General features: G+C 37.7%; 3 protein-coding genes across 3 annotated transcripts; 2 read left to right on the forward strand and 1 right to left on the reverse strand.

The window, feature by feature from the left end:
- The first annotated feature begins 207 nt into the window (after nucleotides 1-207).
- Nucleotides 208-2,887, forward strand: LOC132547092 (cholecystokinin receptor type A-like). Its single transcript, XM_060210849.1, has one exon. It carries the CDS (start codon nucleotides 1,231-1,233, stop codon nucleotides 2,386-2,388), a length of 1,158 nt encoding a protein of 385 aa, XP_060066832.1. The 5' UTR covers nucleotides 208-1,230; the 3' UTR covers nucleotides 2,389-2,887.
- Nucleotides 2,888-3,839: 952 nt separating this feature from the next.
- On the reverse strand, nucleotides 3,840-4,475 carry LOC132547121 (uncharacterized). The gene has a single exon (XM_060210876.1). The coding sequence runs from the start codon at nucleotides 4,473-4,475 to the stop codon at nucleotides 3,840-3,842; it is 636 nt and encodes a 211-aa protein (XP_060066859.1).
- Nucleotides 4,476-18,285: 13,810 nt separating this feature from the next.
- On the forward strand, nucleotides 18,286-19,789 carry LOC132547089 (cholecystokinin receptor type A-like). Its single transcript, XM_060210846.1, has one exon. It carries the CDS (start codon nucleotides 18,381-18,383, stop codon nucleotides 19,620-19,622), a length of 1,242 nt encoding a protein of 413 aa, XP_060066829.1. The 5' UTR covers nucleotides 18,286-18,380; the 3' UTR covers nucleotides 19,623-19,789.
- Nucleotides 19,790-24,559: the final 4,770 nt, after the last annotated feature.

Genomic DNA, 24,559 nt, shown 5'->3' on the forward strand with positions numbered 1-24,559 from the left:
GAATGTCTATCACTTACGTGTGGAGAGGAAAGTCTGTCAGTTACGTGTGGAGAGGAAAGTCTGTCAGTTACGTGTGGAGAGATTCCTGCGTTACGGACGCTTTGTCACCTACATATGGATAAGTTAGTTCACGGGGAAAGGGAAAGCCGATGTCTAACGAGCAGAGATGAAGAATTTATCGCTTACGCATGGATTGGATAGCATGTCATTTACGAAGGAAGGGAAAAGCCTATCGGCGAATTTTGTGAGCAAAATCCGACCTCTTAATTATTTGTGTATAGGTATAACGCAGGAGATGTGTATGACTAATAGCCTGGGGCATAACGACGTGTACAAACCACCAAATAGACAGTTAAGTCAGTGTGTATAGGATTAGTGATAGTATGTGCCATGTTAAGTGTAACACCATGGTTTGATCAGTGACAACACCAGCCAAAAGTTGTGTTGCAGAAGGCGTTCCCTTCTCTATGTGACTTCTAATTGGAGATATGTTAGTGTAGCAAAGTAGATCAGTGGTGAAATTTCAGACTACTTTTTGATATTGTTGAAGTTGGAGATCTTTGACTGTGATAAGATTTGAAGTTACTTACCATGGAATGATTTATCTGTAACAATGTCAATCTAAGTATTAATGTTTCACAGCAACCAAGCTTAAGATTTAAAAGTATAAAAACACAACTCTCTATAGTGATGTTTATCACAGGACAGCAACCCCTGTTGTGGTATATTTGGATGTAACACCGATACAGTTCAAACTAGATAAACATTTGAATGTTACATTTTGATGTGACTAGAATCACAGATTTTTTTTTATTATTTTCTATTATCCAGCTGAGATGAAGATTGCTTAAAACGAGGTTGAGACAACTTTCACGTGTCTACAAGCATTCGGACTTTTTAGCGACAACATTTTGTTCAATTGACAAGTCAAAAAGTTACAGGATTCGTGTGACAAAACCTCAAAGTGGCAGTTTTTTATGTGTCAGAACCTAAAAGTAGCAGTTTTCTTTTATTGAGACAAAAAATCATAAAGTGGCACTTTTCGTGCGACAAAAACTCGTAAAGTTGCAGTTTTCTTGTGACAAAATTTCTAAGAGGCAGTGTATGTGTGACAAAGATTCATAAAGTGGCACTTTTCGTGTGACCAGTTGTAAAGTGGCAGTTTTTGTGTGATGATCGGGATCAACAGTGACAAGTCAATTTGTTAATTGCGTGGTGATTTTTTTCACGATGGATGCTAACACCACAATGGACGTTCCAACCTTATCTATGATCGAATTTCAAGATTACATTGAGAATGACATCCCCGTGTCTATCTATCTCACCATCCTCAGCGTTATTGGCACTGTCGGTAATGTGCATGCTGTATTTGTTTATTTTCTTCGTTACAAACCATCAAATCACAGGACTTTTGTGGTTTGGTTAGCGGCTATTGATTTCATCGCATGTTTGTTCAGTATACCCTTTGAACTCTTTGACATTCGGTTCAGTTGCACGTTCACTATAGACGGCCTATGCCGCTTCTTCCGGTATCTCGGCCATTTTGTCAGCATGAGCAGCGGTTCACTTCTTGGGGTGATAGCGGTAGAGAGATTCCGAAAGGCATGCCGACCATTCGATAGACAATTAGAAGGAAGAGGTGCAATGATCGCTTGTATTGTCACTGTTGTAATATCTGCTGTGATATCGATACCTGCTCTGGTGATGTATGGATCCCAGGTCGAAATAGTCGATAACTATGATATAAACGGAACGGACTGTAAAGTTCTAGACAAATTCAAGGACAGTTTAGTGTTCAAAGGGTTCAACTTGTTGCTGTTGTTTATAAGTACCGCTGTGTTCATAGCGTGTGTCGTTATCTATATATTCATTGGACGTGTATTATACCAACAGTACAAGTTTAGAAGTTCGCTCCAGGTGAAAAAATCTGTTTCTACAGTAATGGACAAGTCTGTATCCTCGGACACCCTCCACACCATGCAGGAGGAGGAATCAAGCATGGCAAATCCCGTAATGTCAAGGACGAAAATATTTGGACAGAACGGAGATAAACCGATGAAAATTAAACCAAAGAATCCCAAACGATTCGATAGGAGCAAACAAATCACTTTAATGTTTCTTGTAGCTACTGGTGTGTCGTATTTGGGTTATCTCCCCTCCTTGATTCTCACGCTCATCAAAGCAGCTTCGAAGAATTCAAATAATGTTATCGACAGTCTTCTAGGTCCAGTCGGTGGTATTTTCCTGAGAGGTTACTTTATAAGTAATGTTACAAATCCACTTGTCTACTGTTTCCTCGACGACAAATTCCGTGAGGAATGCAAAGCAATGTATAAAATACTAGGGATGCGAATTAGTAAGTGTTTCCATCGTCCATCATCCAGGTGATAACTTCCGGTTTAAATATAATGATCTAGGAGATACCAGATTTTATTCTCATCAGTCAACACATATGAAATAATTTGTGTTTGTGTTCATGTCCAGTTAAGGTATTATTCAATAAGCTAATGTAACTAGCAGTCTGAAGGTAATACTGAGCGGACAGCGCTCTGATGTTCTTCCTTATAAATAAACGTACATAGAATCCATACGAAAACATTATTACACATCTTGGAGTTAATGGAAAGACGAACCGCATACCATTATCTAATTTTTCTTCTTATCTACACACAATTACGTATGTAGTGTCAACACTCCTTTTTTTACCTTGGGCTGAGACGAGCTGCAAAACCGGAAGTAGAAATAAGTAATTAAATGGAGTATGATGATTAGATGTTGTTAACTCTTCGTGTGTCTATTCTATTGTTTATTTATATTTTAAGTGTAGTGAAACGAATGAATTAAATATGACAGGAAACAAAAATGCTGTTTTTTTTAAAGTGAAATAAATTTGGTCTTTCTCATGCCTCGAGTAGTTTTCATATGACAGGCACTTTTGTATCTCACTCTACCTATCCAAAGACAGGATAGGTATTAAGTTCGTGGGGTAGAGCGAACATATCAGGGAGGTCACAAACCCGGATTCTGATATATGTTACACATATGTAGATGTAACGAATGTGTGGAGGAAGATAATCTAACACGACTCCACTTACGTCGTCATCATCATCATCATCATCATCATCATCATCATCATCGTCGTCGTCGTCGTCATCGTCGTCGTCGTCGTCGCCGCCGCCATTAATAATATTCTACACTTACAGGAAATGTTCATTTATAGATTTTCTGTAGTTTTTAAGAGGCATATGTTTTAGTTTTAAAATGCTAGTAAAATTGTAAGAATTCAGCTGATGTGTGTTGCTGTATCTAATAACCAGAGGTAAGTAGCATAGAATATTTGGTAGATGAAAGAGCTGAAACATTATTAGGAATCTTATGAGATCACTCGGTTTGTTTCGTGAATTTTTTTCAAATGTATTTTATTTTTGTTCACAAAAAACAGTAGTGAACAAACACCAACCAATTTACGAAGACAGAGCGAACGAACTTCTGTGAGCGAGATACGATTAGGAATTCTTTTATAACCAGAATTCACCATTTCAAAAAGTCACATTATGACCCATTGACAGTTGCATCACATCTTGCTTTGGTCAATTCATCTCTACTTCGCCCGGTTTTACACTGTATGGTCTGATTTCCGGTTAACGACAGTTTAATTCCCCTACTTAAACTTATTGAATTATATCTATTTTACAAGGCTGCGATCTCTCGTGTTTCAAGGATGAGTCAAAGTCCCTTAAAACTGTCATTTTTACTGATAGGATGTGCCAAGCACAAAATGTTCTTACAGACGTAATATATAGTTTGACGAAAGACTTACTTGACCTTTGGAACTTTTGCTATTTGATACAAACTTTCTTATTATACATTGTACAGTAATTGTGTACTGGTCTGGGGGCTGACAGGCGGGCACATGTGTACTGGTCTGGGGGCGGACAGGCGGGCACATGTGTACTGGTTTGGGAGGCGGACAGGCGGGCACATGTGTACTGGTTGGTGGGGATGGACAGGCGGGCACATGTGTACTGGTTTGGGAGGCGGACAGGCGGGCACATGTGTACTGGTTTGGGGGGCGGACAGGCGGGAACATGTGTACTGGTTGGTGGGGGGCGCACAGCCTGGTATGTGTACTGGTTTGGGGAGCGGACAGGCGGGCACATACGTACTGGTTTAGGGGGTGGACAGGCGGGCACATGTGTACTGGTTCGTGGGGGGCGCACAGACGGGCACATGTGTACTGGTTTAGGGTCGGACAGGCAGGCACATACGTACTGGTTTAGGGGGTGGACAGGCGGGCACATGTGTACTGGTTTGGGGGCGGACAGGCGGGCACATGTGTACTTCGTGGGGGGGGGGACACAGCCTAGTATGTGTGCTGGTTTGGGGAGCGGACAGGCGGGCACATGTGTACTGGTTTGGGGAGCGGACAGGCGGGCACATGTGTACTGGTTTGGGGGGCGGACAGGCGGGCACATGTGTACTGGTTTGGGGGGCGGACAGGCGGGAACATGTGTACTGGTTGGGGGGGGGCACAGCCTGGTATGTGTACTGGTTTGGGGAGCGGACAGGCGGGCACATACGTACTGGTTTAGGGGTTGGACAGGCGGGCACATGTGTACTGGTTTGGGGGGCGCACAGACGGGCACATGTGTACTGGTTTAGGGTCGGACAGGCAGGCAAATACGTACTGGTTTCGGGGGTGGACAGGCGGGCACATGTGTACTGGTTTGGGGGCGGACAGGCGGGCACATGTGTACTGGTTTGGGGAGCGGACAGGCGGGCACATGTGTACTGGTTTAGGGTCGGACAGGCAGGCACATACGTACTGGTTTAGGGGGTGGACAGGCGGGCACATGTGTACTGGTTTGAGGGGCGGACATACGGACATATATGTACTGGTTTAGGGGGCGGAAAGGCGGGCATATATGTACTAGTTTCGAGTGCGGACAGGCTTGTACATGTGTAATGGTTTGAGGGGGTGGACAGGCGGACACATGTGTACTGGTTTGGGGGCGGACAGGCGGGAACATGTGTACTGGTTTGGGGGCGGACATACGGACACGTGTGTACTGGTTGGTGGGGGGCGGACATGCTGCAACATATGTGCTGGTTTAGGGGGCGGACATGCGGCCACGTGAACTGGTTTAGGGGGCGGACAGGCGGGCACACATGTACTGCTTTATGGGCGGACAGGCAGGCACATATGTACTGGTTTAGAGGGTGGACAGGCGGGCACATGTGTACTGGTTTCGGGGGCGGATAGACAGGCACATGTGTAATGGCTGGTGGGGAGCGCGGACAGGCGGGCACATGTGTATTGTATTAGGGGCTGACAGGCGGGTACATGTGTGCTGGCTGGTGGGGGGGGGCGGACATGCGGCAACATGTGTACAGGTTTGGGGTCGGACAGACAGGCACATGTGTACTGGTCTGGGGGCGGACAGGCGGGCACATGTGTACTGGTTTGGGAGGCGGACAGGCGGGCACATATGAACTGGTTTAGGGGCGGACAGACAGGCACATGTGTAGTGGTGTAGGGGGGTGGCCAGGCGGGCACATGTGTACCGGTTTGGGGGCGGACAGACAGGCACATGTGTACTGGTCTGGGGGCGGACAGGCGGGCACATGTGTACTGGTTTTAGGGAAGTTATTCTTGGAATGCTTCCTGACAGGTAGTACTGACCACAAATTTGTTGCGTGATCGATCTGTTCTGGCGCATCATGTGTCTATTGGTGGATGATTTCCCGACAATTTTCTTGATTTATCATCGTGATATATATATGTTACCTGGGTTTTCTTTCTGTTCAGAACATGTTATGACTTCGTCTGAATAGTGTATTCCAATAGTGTAAAGTTAAAAAGTGGAGACCAACCTTGTAATTTATTGTTCAAAATATACTAATCTTATCCGTATTGTTCGTTCCATACTGATAAAACATGGAAAACGGAAACTCTCAAATTTGCCTTGCATTCATTCCAAGTGGCAAAATCCGGTTTAATTTCTTCGAACACCTTCCGTGTTCATTTAATTTAGATAGGGAAGCACCAGACGTGTGGAAACTATTTCAGTCACTGTGTATCTTTCATAGGGAAAATTTACATTATTTTATTTTTCTTTATGAAACCAATTTTTGTATTCATTTTTTATAATAAATATTCTGGAAGTATTTATAATTTGCATTAAAATTAGGTCCACAATTCTTAAAAATTTACATTTTATTTTATCATATCTTATGGTAATTAATTTCTATTTTTCTAAAAATGATAAGCCCTAGCTGGGAAATTCCCGTATTTTGAGTTAACGCCGGAAATGTCTCGCCACTAATCTTTGTTAGAGTGTTTTTGTATTTGACCAACCTAAGTCTATTTTTCATTATACAAACTTCCTTTTTTTGTACTGGTCATCCTGCCTTAAAAGCAGTATATTGATAAATAACTCAAGTTACATATTTACAAAGGCTTAAGTCACTTTGATTCATTTCGGCCAGTCCTGACACTTACTAAAACCTATTGTAATAGGATACTGACAAGGTGAGCAGGTTCAATTAGCCGGGCTAACAAAGCAGTGTGACGTAACCGAGCATTACGGCCGTGTTGAGTAAATAGATTTTGTTAAGAGCCAACGTGTAGCTGTGAGCAATCTGAGCATGCGCTACAAACTGGTCAGCCAATCAGAGTCTAACCTTTCACGGACAGTCCCTTGAATTACTTGTGTTTTCCCCCAAATCTTCACTTCTACTTGGGATGAAATAAAGTAAAACATCAACTTAACAGGCTGTCTCCTTGCTGTTTTTCAGGTGAGCCTATGTCATATTTCTTGTTATATATTGTACGATGTTTTGAAATCTAAGACATTACTGTAAACAAGCTTATAAATTTTATACTAATTATTGTACATTTTATAATTTAAAATAGAATATATGTCATATTATTAGTCTTATTAATATTCATTGCATACCAAATGTGTCATATTTTTGTAATTACATATGTGTTGTGAATTAAGGAAAATTCTTAACGGGGAAAATATTACGTTACAAGTAATGCTTTGAAGCTTAGCATAATCAATATACGCCTTACAAAATACTGGTGCCCTACCTAGCTAAATTATCAGCTAAGATTTATCTCCCCTTTCGGTCACTTTGTTCGACATGTCTTTTATTGTACAGGTATATGTTTGCTAGGTTTTTATTTGATTATATCTTCTGAACCTAAGATTTATATGTAAATTAGAGCCAAATCATGAATTGTTTACAGTTACCCATTCACTTGTTCAAATCAGAAAATCTGGTGTGTGTACTCATTGTATAAACAATGAAATGCATATTCCTACATATAGCTGGTCAAATCTGTTGAGACATTTGAACTAAGCAGTTATCAAATGCTTGCTAGCTCTATATAAACTTTATAAATCATGGTTCAGAAAGCTTGTTTCGCAATATTGATTAATTGTGTAAGTGTTATGCTCATTGAGACTGTTATAATTGCTTTGTCAAAATAATCAAATATCTGTCAAGTCTTAAACCGGAAGTCAAATATTGATACCGGAAGTAAGTTTGTCTACCGGAAGTAACAATGTAAACCGGAAGTAGCTGTCAAATGTAAACAATCCTATAACATTACATTGTCATTGAATTAACACTGGAGCTTTAATATTACAAAGCAATTATTCTTAGTCTTTGATAATGTAAAATGAAGTAGGCACTGCCTAAAAACGAGCGCAAGTTGGTCAAGAAAGTGCACATTTTGAACAGCCTGATCCATGTTTGCACTGAAGCGTGTTCTTTTTTTTTTTTTTTTTTTTAATTTGTTGTTTATTTCGCAAGATTTGAACAAAACATCGACATATACAAATGTACCAATATATCATCATCATCAGCAGCAGCAGCAACACATCTTCTTCTTCTAGAAAACATTGTATCACCATGATCAGGCGGTGGTTTGGTGGCACAGTTGTAATGTAACACACTTGTCTATTTTCTAGCCATTCGGGGTTCGATTCCCCGAAGGGATAGAAAGGATACAGGTTTCCTCCCAAAGTTAGACCACTCTCTTGCTTACAACAAGTGTGATTTTTATAAGAAATAACAAATGTAGTAAGTCATGTACATACTCTCTTGCTTACAACAAGTGTGATTTTTCATATATATATATATATTAATATTACAACAAGTTAATTTCTATTTGTTATTTCTAATTGTTTCATACACAGTATTGAAATGGAGAACTTCTACTAGAGTACTAGCTTGATGCCTGTACAATGTTTTGAGTATCGGGTAATTACCTTGAATGGTTTAAGATAACTGGTTTGAAAAACGTTTTGTGGTTTGGCCTATGTTTCCATGGTAACAGAAAAAGTATTTAAATGGCAATCTTCCCCATAGCAGAAGAGACTACTAGCTTATTAAGTGTAAACAGTTTTGAGCAATTACCTTGTCAGAGTATTGGCCCAGAAAATTTTTTTTGAAATTTTGATGAGGGTCATCGGTTTCAATGGTAACAATAAATGTATTTAAAAAGTCATTGACAACATATCTAGACTATAACAATTGATAAAAAAGATCTTCAAAATAAATGCATAAGAGTTTCCCTTTTAGAGTTACAGATATTGCAGAGAGGACTTTCTATCATCTTTGCTTTAAAAAAAGAAAGGATTTTTCAAAAAATGGTGAAAGACAACATATTATAGTTTTAGTCGGATTTGTAAAGTTGGTGCTTATATATTTAACAAGTTTTCATTATAAAAATCACAATGTTCTCTCCCGCCGTTTTCTTTTCTCTTTGCTATTGAGAGTTTTCGTTCTGTCCATTAACAAATCATAAAATGCTTCAGAACCTTCGGTTTTTTAAGCAATTTGAACTTGTCCTGGTAGCAAAAAGAAGGTAAAGTTATAATCACTGTTGAGACTATTCTGTTATACATTGTAATTAAGAAAATCAATATAAATATATCTGTTTAAATAAAATTCTTCAGAAAGCCACAATATATAACATAAACTGCATTATTCTGGACCCCCACCCCCACAAAAAATTACCACCAATAGTTATTTTATCATTGTGCCTTATAAGTGTTTGCTGGAAATTTTCTAAACACATGATCATAATTAGTTATCGAAAGAACATCCTAATCTTGCAGAATTAATATAGTTAGGAGATGGGCGAGTTTTTCGTCAAATCGGGACCTTACGTCACTTTCCGTGAACGAGAAACACATCGTCTCGTTCACGGAAAGTGACGAAAGGTCCCGAACATTAAACCGGAGATCAGGTACATCGGAGCACAATCGAGCTCAAATCTTGAATGGTTAAAATTGCAATTTTTCAACGAGATGTTTGTTATATACGTTTCAAACCATTAAAGTATATGTTTGTTAAATTCATCTGATATATTTAAGATTTTTAGTATGATTTCATCTCTATTTGAGAGCTAAAAACGATATTTTGTCGGTCAAAATAATTTTTAATCCATTCAATGGGTCGGCAGTTCTCATTGCGTGCTGCGGCAAGTGTATTGTGGGTAATGAAGTTCCTGCCACACTTCCGTTCAAAGTTGATCATATGGGCATGTTGTTGGAGTTGAATTATCACACACACACACACAATACCATGAAGCGCTCGCTGCGCTCGCTATTATGTTTGAATTAGGAGCTGTCACCTAGTATTCAGTCATTGACAATTCCTCTCACTGCAAAGTGATCTCTCGACCCCAGTTATCTCCCCTATTGTCATAATTAATTCCCCTTCTAAAAGCATTGTCATGTAAACTACTGTTTAGTATTTTGGATTAATCCCTATATCTTCCTGATCTTGTCCAAAATAAGTTAACATGTCAATTCCTGTCAATTGCTCTGGTATTTTTATAACTCAATAAGTTTTATTTTGGATTATCTTTTAATCAACACCAGCATGATTTTGATAAACCTTTATTACTGATTAATCAGTTTCTATCAGTCAAGATATTGTGCTGATGTTTATTATTTTGCTGTGGATATCTTTAATTATAATTCACCTCTACTGTATGCCCATTACATATACTGTATTACATAGTCTATACTACATGAATGTACTTTGCATTTGTAAAAATCTAGACTTCTACTTGGGATGAAATAAAGTAAAAAATCAACTTAACAGGCTGTCTCCTTGCTGTTTTTCAGGTCCTCATCAGTTACCGCATTAGTTATCATCTGTTATACAACAAAAACACACACAGAACTCGGTGAAATATCTACGACATAGATAGGTGACAAAATAGGTAGTTGTCGAATGGCGCAGTGGTAATGCACTTGCATTTCACCTACTTGTCTGGAGTTTTGAATCCCCGACTGGACGTCAAAAAGTATGGGGTCACCAGCCTGACCACTGTGGTTTTGCCCTGGTAATCCGGTTTTCTCCTAATGTAAGACTCTCGCGCATTTCATCCGGGTCAATAAGAGTGATTAATATAAGTTGGAATATTTTGTTTTCCAATTGTTGTAATTTTTTAAGCAGAAGGTCTTTTGATAAAATTAAAACCGAACAGTGTGGTGTTTGATGACACATGATTTAAATACAGTAAGAAATGTACCGACCGAACTTTGTGGCAATAAGTATGTTTCCCGCCTTGACTTCCTTTTCCATTTCTGCATAGCAGCATCCCTACATTCCCAGCCGATGGCGATAAGATGTCTCCGTTAATTCGATTTTTAAGGACCTGTTCCCATTATCACGATTTTCTTGCAAGAGCTCGTCATCTGACGGACGTAACAATGGTTTCAAAGATGCAGGTTGGTGAAAATTATGGGGAAATGATCTCATACAGACATATATTCCATTTCTTTGTGCTATATGAAGCTGGATGTGATTAATGCTCGATAGTTTGTCTGTTGGTTTCCTTGTTGTATACCTAGATCGCTGTGCGTTTCACCGGTTGATGGCCCTAATGACCTTTTATGTATTTACTATAATGTTAAAAAACACTACGAGAAAACGATATAAAACGTTCTATTTTACAAAACTAAGACTTTCTAAAAAGACTTACTAAAATTTAAAGTCACTACAACCATTTTTATTGATATCTAAAAAATAGAGAATGTAAACATTGCGGTCTTGATCTAATTCATACATTACCGCTCGTAACCCTGATGCTGCGCATGCGTATAAGCCTAGAAAGAAGTAATATGGCGGACGCAAATACGAAAAGGCGACGAGGACCTAAACGTTACCTTACAGAAAGTGCCAGTAATCGTAAGAGGAAGGAGTCAGACCAGAGAAGAGGACAGGCAAGAATTTTTAGTAAACAGGAGGTCGATAGATGGCGAAAGATGAAGGAGGATCTTGGACTGAATACGGATTCGGAATTTGCGAAGCTGCTGCTTGACTGGTTAGCTTAACGTCAGCCCTATAATTATAAAGTATCCCCCTGTCATTGATTATCATCCAATATCCAGTGTTTGACGCGTGAATATGTTATGAACATCACTACTAAAAGTATTATCTGATAAGTGTGAATGAAAATAGTTGTTATTCGCTTGAATTTATTATCGACAACGTGTGTTTGTTGTTGACTGCAAGGTGGGGCCCAATTAGGGGTATTCGTTCTAAGTGTAAAAATATGACGGTATTGGTGTTGCTGTAAGAATAACAGCCGTGATGATAAACATAGCCTTCATAATATACAGTGCAATATCTATTAATGTGTACAGACAAAGTATCAAGTTTTTTCCTTTTCATATTGTATTTAGCCCCTTTGGGACCCCACTAGTTTAGCGCCCGCGATTGACATAGATAATTCTCGCACGACAAAGCCAAAACAAAACGAGTTACTAAGACCGATTGTTAATTATATATTATAACACTATAGAATCATTTACTGCAAAGGCGCAAAAGCAAGTGTCATACATAAGACTTTTGCTCTGAAATCTTTCAAATCGACAATACACACATCCACAACCATACCATCATCCTTTAAAACGCACGGAAAACGTCATTTAAACACACTTCACAGTCGACTCCGCAGCAGAGCAAGAACACTTAACTACGATCTTTACCGAGCAAACTTACACATAGACCCCTCATGTTCATGTGGTAGTCCCTGTGAGGATGCTGACCACTTCTTGCTGCTCTGTCCGAACTTGGCCCCCGGAGAAAGCTCATGCTTCACGAAATCCAAGTAGTTGATATGCGCCTTGCCCCCAGTCTTAACTTACTACTTTATGGCTCTCCCGATATTGATAATTTAAGAAATATAGGAGTATGCAACGCTGTACAGCAATATAATGAGCGCTCTGGGAGATTCGGGTACACTTCAAACAAGTGGGAACCATGCATATATACATTGTACTATATGTTAATCATGCACTTTGATTTGTATATTTATATGCCATCACGTGGTGTTTTAATGTACAATTAATTATAAGGATAAGACCTCGTAGGCTGAAATAACTTGTGTCTAATCCCTTTGCTCTTACACTTGGCAATAAAATATGTTTAAACTAAAACTAAACTAAGACATCTGCTTTTGTTTACCTCGTAATTCCTTTTTTCTTTGCGGCGGATGTAAATGACCCATTCGGCTTTCTTCGTAAACCGGGCGGGAACAAGATTTATAAACAATAGGCAAGATAAACAATGTTCCGACGCCGAAAATATGTACAAAACAACAAATTTGACGTTATAGGCACGTGTATCTCTTTATTATGGATATATTTTATTATTCATAAGCCGAATTCTCCATTTCCCGATGTTGAAGGTAATAACCGCTTCAAGATAATAATAAATAGATAAAATTGTTCTAATTTGAGAATGCGACATTATTTGCTTTGATCGGACAACGGATGTCGTCGATTAAGCAGAAAACGCTTACTCTTCCGGAACACCTGGTCTTATATTCCTTGGACTTTTGTAAATCTTTTGTTTCTTCATACTTTACCCTTGTTTTATTAAATTTGAGTTTGGATTACGGTTATGTTGATATGTTTGTTTTCTTGTTCTTTTTCATTCGCCATTTCCGCAATAAAATGATGGCTAAAATACAAACCGCATCTATAACTGTAGACTTCTCAATTATAAGTATGAATAAGTAATGACTATAGTAAGACACATATTAACAATGTTTCTTGGAAAGGGAAAACATGCCGTCCGCGTTAAAATAAATCTGCGTGATCAGGATATCCTTTCGAGAGTTTTCGCTTATTTTTCAATATACAGATTATGTGATAGACTCGTGACAAATCAAATTATTGTACTTTTTATGAAATATTATAATAAGAATGACGACAAAACCATGTGGATCGAGCTTAGGGTTATCGGGTATTTTACTGTGGTAAACAAATGTGGCTAAATGTTTTTCAACTATAGTCTTATTGTCTTTGCACGTAATGATTACGGACTTATCAAGCGTCTGGATGAGCAAGACCAAATGTCAGCCACATTGCTAGCCGCCATTACCACAAAACATTCCACTTCCTTGTCTCAACTTTATGGCTGATAGTAATGATGATTGCTGTTACTTTGCAACTAGGGGTGGGAAGTAGTGGGAAGTGGTGGGGAGGGTTGGGGGTGGGGGTGGGGGAGTGGGGTCGCTTATATAAAATCATGTTATTATTGATTAGCATAATAAAAGATCTTCCTTTCTTTTCACGATAAATATGCCCACGACTGTTTGGCCTTAGCTGTAACCAAACAGCTTATACTACCATAGATACAGTAGGTCAGATGATACAATCATTAGCTATGAGGTCAAAAGGTCAACTTTGTAGTCTAATAGTTGTGTGTGAATGTACTCGTAATAAACACCAGCAATTATGATGGGAGGAGGAAGTGGGTGGAAGATACACTAATGCACTGTACTACAGTGTAGTAGAGGTAATGAGGTTAATAGCAGATTTATTTAATAGCATGTAATCACTGGTTAGTCCATTGTCAACATACTGAAAGTGGAGTGCCAAGCTATCGGTTTTATATTTCAGCGTGACGACACTAGTGAATTTCCGTTTTAAGTGGATCTGTGATCCGTATACACCTTTTTGAGTGACTCGGTGTTAGGAAGACACCTTTTTGAGTGACTCAGTATTACGAATGCACCTGTTTGAGTTACTCAATCTTACGAAGACACATTGTCAATGACATGATATTTCGTATAACGTACCTGGGTGGCTAAGCCTTACGAAGGCACATTGTCAATGACATGATATTTCGTATAACGTACTTGGGTGGCTAAGCCTTACGAAGACACGTTGTCAATGACATGATATTTCGTATAACCTACCTGGGTGGCTAAGCCTTACGAAGACACATTGTCATTGACATGATATTTCGTATAACCTACCTGGGTGGCTAAGCCTTACGAAGACACATTTTCAATGACATAATATATCGTATAACGTACCTGGGTGGCTAAGCCTTACGAAGACACATTGTCAATGACATGATATATCGTATAACGTACCTGGGTGGCTAAGCCTAACGAAGACACGTTGTCAATGACATGATATATCGTATAACCTACCTGGGTGGCTAAGCCTTACGAAGACACGTTGTCAATGACATGATATATTGTATAACGTACCTGGGTGGCTAAGCCTTACGAAGACACATTGTCAATGACATGATATATCGTATAACGTACCTGGGTGGCTAAGCCTAACGAAGACACGTTGTCAATGACATGATATATCGTATAACCTACCTGGGTGGCTAAGCCTTACGAAGACACGTTGTCAATGACATGATATATTGTATAACGTACCTGGGTGGCTAAGCCTTACGAAGACACATTGTCAATGACATGATATATCGTATAACGTACCAGGGTGGCTAAGCCTTACGAAGACATCTGTTGCGTGGCCCATGCGTCCGTATACGACTTAAAACGTGTACTGATCTTACAGCGACATGTCTGAATTGCGGAACCAAAAACTGCGAGATGGTTAACTCAAAACAACTGACAAGAAGACGAATCCTGTGATCCTTCATCCGGGGGATTTGTTTTTATGGAGGTGGGAGGACAGACAGGGGTTAGGACAGGAGGGGTGAGTGAGGAGTGTCACACAAGTAGACTGTTTCTGGGCTGTTATTCTAGGAATGTCTACCTGATAGGTTGTAATGACCACATATATGTTGTGTGATCAATTTGTTCTGAAGCTTCCATCAGTAGTTATAAATAACCTCTATATATTTACTTCATTACAGCAGTGGATTAATCACATACAGAGAAAGAGAGACAGACAGACAGACAGACAGAGAGACCGACACAGTTACAGACAGAGAGACAGACAGACAGAGAGACAGGCACAGTCTGACAGACAGACACAGATACAGACACAGACAGACAGACAGACACTAACAGACAGACAGACAGACACAGACAGACAGACAGACAGAGAGAGAGAGACAGACAGACAGACAGAGAAAAGAGACAGACAGACAAACAGAATGACAGACAGAGGAGACAGAAAGACAGAAACACGCACAGCTACTAGAAAACTGACTTCTTAGTCAGGGAGATAGATACAAAAGAACAAAGGAGAATGACTTTAAAATTTATCTGACATTTCACAAAAATGTTTTCATAAAATTCGATTCGTCAACTGAAAATTTGAAAGACTGAAAGATAAATAAATAAAAATGTTATCTTTCGATATTCCAGTGGTGAACACCCCACTGTAGTGTTGCCAGGACAGTGGTCAGTGTATCAGTATTGACAGTGGCCATCCTACATAGCGTACATTCCTATATCATAAGTCACGGTACTCTACTTCGGCCATGAACATACTGTATACTGACCGTCGTAAACCGTCGAGCTGACTTCTTAAACCAATGCATCATAAATAAGAGAAAAAAAATTATAAAACATATTTATTTCAAAGTAAATACAAACACTACGTAATTATTTTTGAAATTATACATCACGATTACTACCAACCAATATCATTTTTGTCTATTTCATCAACGAAAAATTATTTCATGTTTTGAAATATAAGGCTTTCTTATGTGATTAAAAGTGAAAATAACTTTTGGCCAAATAGATCATTGAAGTTTTTGGTGAAAATATTTCAAATGGTTTTCGATTTCATTGTTCCGATCTGGTCCAGACAATTATAACTGTCTGCACTTCGCCAATTTGTGACTATTTTGTGAATGACATTCTTTGATATTATTTAGCATTGCTGTAAAACTTGCACCAACCCAAACCCTATGTTATGCTTTTGTCAACATCTTGCACGAAAATCTTGATACTAGGAATAAAACCTTAATATACATGTAAACACTGTAGGTTGACGATGCAGGTTTGTTGCTATCAAGAAATGGAAAATGAATTTTTAAGACGGAAAAGAAAAACGTTAATGTGCTCATACACCAGCTTTCTCTACATATTTACCGTTTTAATGATACACTTCGAGGTTACGGATTACAAAATTAACTTCACGCGGTTGTCGGTCATCTTTATCATGATCTGAATAGTTCTTAAGTCTTAAGCATGGCATCACTGTGTCATTACATTTCGACAGATAATAAAGAAATTCCTTAATCAATAAGACTTTTACAGGACGATTAAGTTGATACCCTCTATATCCAAATATCCGTACCTGAATCAGGAGTTAATTTCCTACTTGAATATAAGTGTTTGTGCCAAACGAACAGACATGGTTGATTGATTTCAGGTGTAAAGAAAAACACTTGACTAGGAAAATATGTGGGTTGGTTGGTTGGAAACATGTTTGTTTGGCTCGTCTTATTTTTAGGCGTTGTCACTCCGACGAATGTAGGTTTTCGGGCGAAGTGTTTCGATATATACACTGCCTGGTTATTTATATGTAGCCAGCAAGTTGACTGCTACTCGTCTGTGTCCCCTGTGGCAAGAAACTAGAATTGATGAACACATACGATACATGTATGCATATGTGTGTATATACATTTTTACGTACTTATGGAATAATTCTATGTAAAACAACTCTAACCTGTAAAGTCTGTTGATAAAATATGCTTCATTATCTGAAGTAAACATTTTAATCAATAATTTAAAAAATAAAATGCTACCATAAAATATTTGTGATTAAGAAAACAACTTGGGCCCATATATTCTAAAATCATATTCTAGATAAAGTATTGAAAAGTTTTACGCTGTGTTCCAAAATTCATTAACAATTGTTCAGTGCATTTAAGTTTAGTTGTCTCGAATTTCAAATTATTTTAGTGTAAGTGTTAAATGGATCATAAGATTATCAGCATCGTACAAATTATAGCTAAGTCTGTCAGAAAAAAATGGTACGAAAAATTATCATATTAACTCATAGTTTGAAACACATTTCAAGTTCATTTTCTGTTTTGTTGTGTTTGTTTATTTTTTTGTTTGAGTTTTTTTTAATATTTCCAAAAGGCTTGGTTGTAGACTTAAAATCTCAAAGAGCTGAGCTAGACGAAAAATCGGAGTGTGATATGGCTCAAGTAGAACATCGTATTTTTGTTTTTTCGATCCTTATTCAGAAATCTAGAGTGGAATTGTTATAAATATAAGTTCAAACCAGTGATGTTTGACGGAAATCGGATTAAGAAGGAACGTTTTACAAGTCTCCTTCCATGGTTGTAAGACTACAAACGGAGCAAACATACAGTTTTTAACAAATATATCAACTTTATAGGTACAGTATTATAATCAAAACAATGAAAACTGATAATAATCAAGATAAAAACAAATGAAGAAGTCATTTCCGACTGCTCAAGGAAGAACTATTTGTTAAATACAATGTGTATAATAATTTACAGATCTGTTTTATTTATGACGATTATTCACGACAGCTATTGACTCAACGCCTCTCTTATACGGCTTCATCTCATATTTCTTTGTCTCCAATTACACCGACTTTACAAATTAGCACTCTTTAGGAGACAAATGTTGGCGACAGTTTAAGGACAAATTTCTCACGACTCTATCTGTACTGAAGTAGGCAGACTTATAGCGACAGTCAAAGGTCACTTATTGAAAATTTGCCTCACTTTTGACCTTTGTTCCGGAACTGAGGTTTTAATTGAAAGTGCTGGGGGCCCATAAAGGATTTCTTTTTCTAGTAAAAAGGTAAATGAACGGTAGTAAGAAAACTTTTTGTATAGACAGAGATAGTAAGGATAGAACGCTATGCCGTAAGCATTGTTTTAGAGTTGTTTGATGTCCTGACTGTATGATATGCAGTAGTTTATCCCTTCGTTGGCCTCTGAAGTGACCGAGTCATGGACTATATGAGATCATCACCGTGCTATATATTAGCTATTCGTGTCAGTATATATCATTCATGGCAGAAAATCCCCTCGAATTGTCAACAAAATAATTAACATGTCAAGTTGTCGGTGAAATTAATTTCGTTAGAAGGATGTGAGAAACAAGCCAGAACGCAGATATTTAACCAGCAATGGCCACCGCTAGTGGGCTTCTGTCTTCACGGTTAACGGAAGAGAGAAACAGAACGGGTGTGTTTGGATTCACACTTCTAGACAAGCCTTTAAATGTTTCCAGCTCTGTCAGTTTATCAGATGTGGAGTTTGATTTGTTCATCCAGAATGACGTACCTGTGGTCATTTATCTTGCTGTATTGTGTGTTATAGGAGTCGTTGGTAACGCCCACGCTGTCACAGTGTATTCATGTCGGTACAAACCCTCCAACCATCGCACATTTGTACTGTGGTTAGCTTCTGTGGACCTTACCGCATCTCTACTTTGTATGCCGTTTGAAAGTTTCGACATACGCTACAACTTGACATTTTCTATTGTTCCTTTGTGTAAATTGTTTAAAGCCCTGAACTACTTCGTCAGTACGTGTTCCGGTTTTCTCCTTGGAGTTATCGCGGTGGAACGTTATCGGAAGATATGTGTTCCGCTGGGAACGCAACTAACGCTTCGGGCTGCCCAATGTGCATGCCTGGTTGCCACCCTTGTTGCCATGGGTCTTTCGATCATTTCTGGAGTCGTGTATGGTGTTGTCTCTAAACAGGTTCCGTCATATTTAAACCTCACTGGAACAGAATGTACCGTTATGGAGAAATACAAGGAAACCTCTTTGTTTAAGGGGTATTCAGTGTTCTTGTTATTTATCAGCACTGTCGTGTTTATTTTGTGTATCTTTACCTATTCATTTGTCGGGAGAATACTTTATAACCAAATGTTATTCAGAAGTAAATCTCATTCAGCATCCGCATCAAACCGGAAGTCCAGTACCGGAAATGAGAAAAGTGTGGACATGGATAGTAGTGGACATCAGGACGAAGAATCCAGTTTTGCGCGAGTCACTAGCAAAGAAATGACTTCTATAAAGTCCCCAAAAGAAAACACTAAACAAAAAAGCAAGCGAAAACGAGGCTTAGACAGGAGCAAACAAATTGCTTTTATGTTTCTTGTCGCCACAGCGGCCTCATATGTGGGATATTTACCAAATATGGTGTTAATGATAATCAAAGGAATAAGAGGTGACACGTACGACGCCATTGACGAACGTTTGGGGGCATTTAATGCCATTCTCGTGAGATCTTACTTCCTGAGTAATGTTGCCAACCCAATAGTTTATTGCTTTGTAGACGAACGTTTCCGACGAGAATGCAAGCTGCTGTACCAGAAATTGTATTATTATATACGTAAAAATACCAGATGTCGGCGATAACCCTACAATCTAGTGTTATTTTCTGCAATTTTCTCTTTATGTAAATAATTAACATATTTGTGTCAACTCTAACAGTACCCTGATGTCAAAATTGTTATGTTATATAGCGTTATTAAATGGATATAATTATACATAATTGTTGCATCGTTCAGAAGACCGAGGGAGTGTGTGTGTGTGTGTGGGTGGGTGGGGGGGGACCTGAAATTTAAAACAGAGTTATTTAGAGGTCGAGAAATAATGAAAAAACAGGTTTGATAAAAACTGAATTTATCTTAATTAAAACTTATTTTAAGAATTAAGATAATTAAACTTGTTTGAGTTTAAACATGATTGTATTTTTTGTTTTTTGTTTCCATTTTTTTTTTTAATTTTTTTGTCAATATGCATTTCAAACCATTCAATATTAATCGTTCATTGGAGGTGTTCATCTCGTTCAGTTTATTTCAATTTTACCTAAAAAATCAGAACCATATGTTATTTTAGTATGTCTATTCGCCCATGTATTATGTAATGACATACTACGGACAAAGACGTTACGTCACAAATTAAAAATGGCACAACCAGTTGGTTACTTCCGTTTTATTTTGTCGTCCGCATTTTTACTTTAAACCTGTCAAAATGTCACTTTTCTGAATATGTGATGAAAAGTATCTTTAAATTTGTTTTCATATAATGTGACCATGAAATCTATCTCGAAGATTAAAAAAAAATTACTTGTGTGATAAAATTTCATTTGAAATGAAACTTATGAAAGATCCGATATGTATTTGACAATTAATTTATTTTGATTTTCATCTACAATAAAGCGTTTGCTCACCTCACTGTCATTACACACCACCGTGTTAAGGTCAACATCGGGATGGGGGAGGGGCTAAGTATATGGAACCCTTGGCGATAAAGCGAATGAAAAGGTCATTTTTTTTAATGAATACACAGGAAATATTTTATATGTGCCTGGACTACAGCAGAACAAACATGTAACATATTGATATAATTCTCATTTGGTTCAGTGATTATCCAGAATCCATGTGAAATCCGTTTTATTCCTAATTGTACATTTTCATCCCTAACCGTATTCGGTCAAACTTAGTTTAACTTTCACCTCAAATCATCGGTAATGTTGAACTGATAGAACACCTGTTAAAGGCAACCTTTTTTCTTGTGACAAAATCTTAGTATGTTCAGTTTACCATCATCAAGAGCTTCAAATGCAGTTCAGTAAAATCATCTATTGCAAACACTTTTCTTAAACAGACAGATTATTGTCGTCTTTTTCTCTAATTTAAATGAGATGTCTATCATCATGTGTTTATGGACTTGGAACATGATTTCATAGGTGTTTGTACTATTCCCGACTCTAAGAAACATACCTTTTTTTCTACAACCATGATCACACGTAAATTATTCATAAATAAAACACATCATACTACCATTCTGATTCAGCAAGACTAGCATTGTTTTATAATTAACAATTAAATCAACATTTATATTCAAAACGTAGGCCGACCATGTTTTTGTGTGATTTCAGGTTTTTGTCAGTTTCCTTCAATTATCTGAAATGTCTGACTTTCACTGAATCATTTGTCTAGTTTACTAGACGTCGAGTACATGTCTTTATTCATTCATATCATTTCAGCTGGAAACATTTTTTCCAATTTTAGACAATGTTTAAGTGATGTATTAGACATACAAATGTATATAGAGGCGTGGTTGATCGTGAGCGGTTGGGAGCTACATGTTAAAATTACGGATTATTCCAACAAAATCACTTCAATTTCATCAAAAACACGATTCACTAAGATCGCTTCAAAGTGAATAAATGTAATTCTTAGGTTGGGAAAATAAATTCTCGTTCAAGCAAGATTCAAACGTGACTTTTATATTGACTGTTAACATTACTGTTAAGTCGTGAATGAACAGCGATTCATATGTTTCATAACACAAAATGGAATTTCGTTGGTTCACATCGACACCACAGTGCAGATGTTAGAGTTGTCTTTACCTGGGTCGGAATTAATTGTATCTATTTTCTACATAGTTTAAAAAAAACATGAATATTTAAAAATTGACTGCTGTGTTGAGCGAAAATTTTAATCTTTAACTGCAACTCGGAATTTTTGATTGAACGGCTTAATTTTCAGCATTAATCTTCCAAAACCAACTAACTCCTTCAAACAATGTCGGAAATTTCAAAAAAATATTCAACAAAGAATTTTTCGGGCCAGGATTCTGATTGCATGATATATGTATATTTATTGTTATTATCTTCATTATTCATATATTTGTAAATATCAACAACAGTTCAGCGCGCGGCTATTTCTGACTTAAATAAGTTCGTACTGCGTATTTGCATAGTATTGCATTCTGTATATATTCTTATATATACGCACAATACATTAAAAATCCGAGCACTTCAGGAAAAGTACTTAAGACATATCACCAATGTTTTCCGATACCATTCGTTTGTTACAGTTATAGATTATATATTATACATTTGTATAACGCCGATTTAATTGTGGAGTGCAACAAGAAAATAAGTGTGGAGCGAAGCCACTGACTGATCCGTCTACAGGCACTTGAGAAGTAGGCGAAGTAACGCTGGTTTAACTTTCAATCCGGAAATCAATGTTTAGTGAGTGTTTCCGGTTTGAGGACAGCGATAAAATCCGTTGATAACGCCGCTTGAAATACAGGCAACTAGAGGTAATTACATAGCCTCGTTGGGAACTTTAGACGATTCAAAATAGTAACTTACTGAACGAGGCATTTACTATTGGTTCGGAGTGTTAAAAGGGTTTTATAAACTACTCGGAATATTAAAAAAATATTCTTTTTTTTCTATTCTTGCATTCATTATGAAACAAATAGCTTTGGATGAAAAAATGTTGTAGAGATAATATATTACAAGGCTCGTTTAGATGACTCTAAAACAGTAGTATCATCTTCTGACCACGCAATTTCTAGAAATACAGTAACTTTGCTCGAGCCTTAAAATGGGAATTTTACCGGTTCTCAATTTTTTTCTGAAACTTTCACTGTATGTACTTCAGATAATGAGCCAAGTAATTCGATAGACTTTCTAGTGCACTGAAAACGGAAATAGGTTTTAATCTTTCAGGAAAACTTTTCTGGTGTCATTTTTTCAAATTCATGATTGTTATTTTTTATAAATTGACAATATATATATTTTTATTTTTTATATGGAAACTTGCAGCAGAATCTTCTCATTCAAAGCAGACATCTTATGACTGGGTACACCACATAATTGACTAAAATTGAAATACAAATCTTTTGGCGTTTCAATGACACCTTTACCGGTTCTTGATTTTACTCAAATTTTAACAAATGTCCTTGGCATAAAGGAACAAATAATATATAAAAGTTTTTGGTGCACTCGAAGTTGAAGTACATGTTTCAGTTCTTTGAAAAATTGCCTCAGCTGAAAAAAGTATGAAAAAAAATCATGCTTTTTTTTCCTATTTTGCAGTATTTTAATACATTATTATCACTATATTGTCAAACTGATCCTTGTTAGTCAAACATTACATCATTTGATAATGTACGCTGTGGTCTTAATACATTTTCAAACGAACAAATGAATCCTGTCACACTGCTATGGTCACGACACCAAATGGGTCGTAGCACAGGTCCTATGGACCTTTTCAATGTTTTAAATCCTATTTCATGGGTAGTCACTAAAGATGCTAAAAATACCACACACTTTTATCTGATCCAGTGCGTGGGCAAAGTTCCATTGTTCCTGAAAGAAATCCTTTACGATAGTTAATTATATCGTTTGTACGATGGTCTTTAGTTATAAACATGTCGCAGTTTGATACCCCGTCCTAAACCCGCATAAAAACATGTCGCAATTTGATACCCCGTCCTAAACCCGCATATAAACATGTCGCAATTTGATACTCCGTCCTAAACCCGCATATAAACATGTCGCCATTTGATACCCCGTCCTAAACCCGCATATAAACATGTCGCCATTTGATACCCCGTCCTAAACCCGCATATAAACATGTCGCCATTTGATACCCCGTCCTAAACCCACATATAAACATGTCGCCATTTGATACCCCGTCCTAAAACCGCATATAAACATGTCGCCATTTGATACCCCGTCCTAAACCCGCATATAAACATGTCGCAATTTGATACCCCGTCCTAAACCCACATATAAACATGTCGCAATTTGATACTCCGTCCTAAACCCGCATATAAACATGTCGCAATTTGATACCCCGTCCTAAAACCGCATATAAACATGTCGCAATTTGATACTCCGTCCTAAACCCGCATATAAACATGTCGCCATTTGATACCCCGTCCTAAACCCGCATATAAACATGTCGCCATTTGATACCCCGTCCTAAACCCGCATATAAACATGTCGCAATTTGATACCCCGTCCTAAACCCGCATATAAACATGTCGCAATTTGATACCCCGTCCTAAACCCGCATATAAACATGTCGCAATTTGATACCCCGTCCTAAACACGCATATAAACATGTCGCAATTTGATACCCCGTCCTAAACCCGCATATAAACATGTCGCAATTTGATACCCTGTCCTAAACCCTCATATAAACATGTCGCAATTTGATACTCCGTCCTAAACCCGCATATAAACATGTCGCAATTTGATACCCTGTCCCAAACCCGCATATAAACATGTCGCAATTTGATACCCCGTCCTAAACCCGCATATAAACATGTCGCAATTATTTTATTTTATTTAATTTATCGTTATGTATTGATGTGACTTACATTCAATACCTTAATTAATGACAAATAAGACCGAAATTCAAAATATCATTTGAAAATAATATTTGCAGTTGTAGTTTTCAGAAAAAGTATGAACAGAATATTTATGTGTGTATAAATTGTACTAGATTTTGTTATCTTCTGATTGCGATGTTTGTCTG

The sequence above is a fragment of the Ylistrum balloti genome, unplaced genomic scaffold (assembly GCF_031769215.1).
Source record: "Ylistrum balloti isolate Yb309-2 unplaced genomic scaffold, AGI_CSIRO_Ybal_v1 Utg369934, whole genome shotgun sequence".
NCBI classification, from domain to species: Eukaryota; Metazoa; Mollusca; class Bivalvia; order Pectinida; family Pectinidae; genus Ylistrum; species Ylistrum balloti.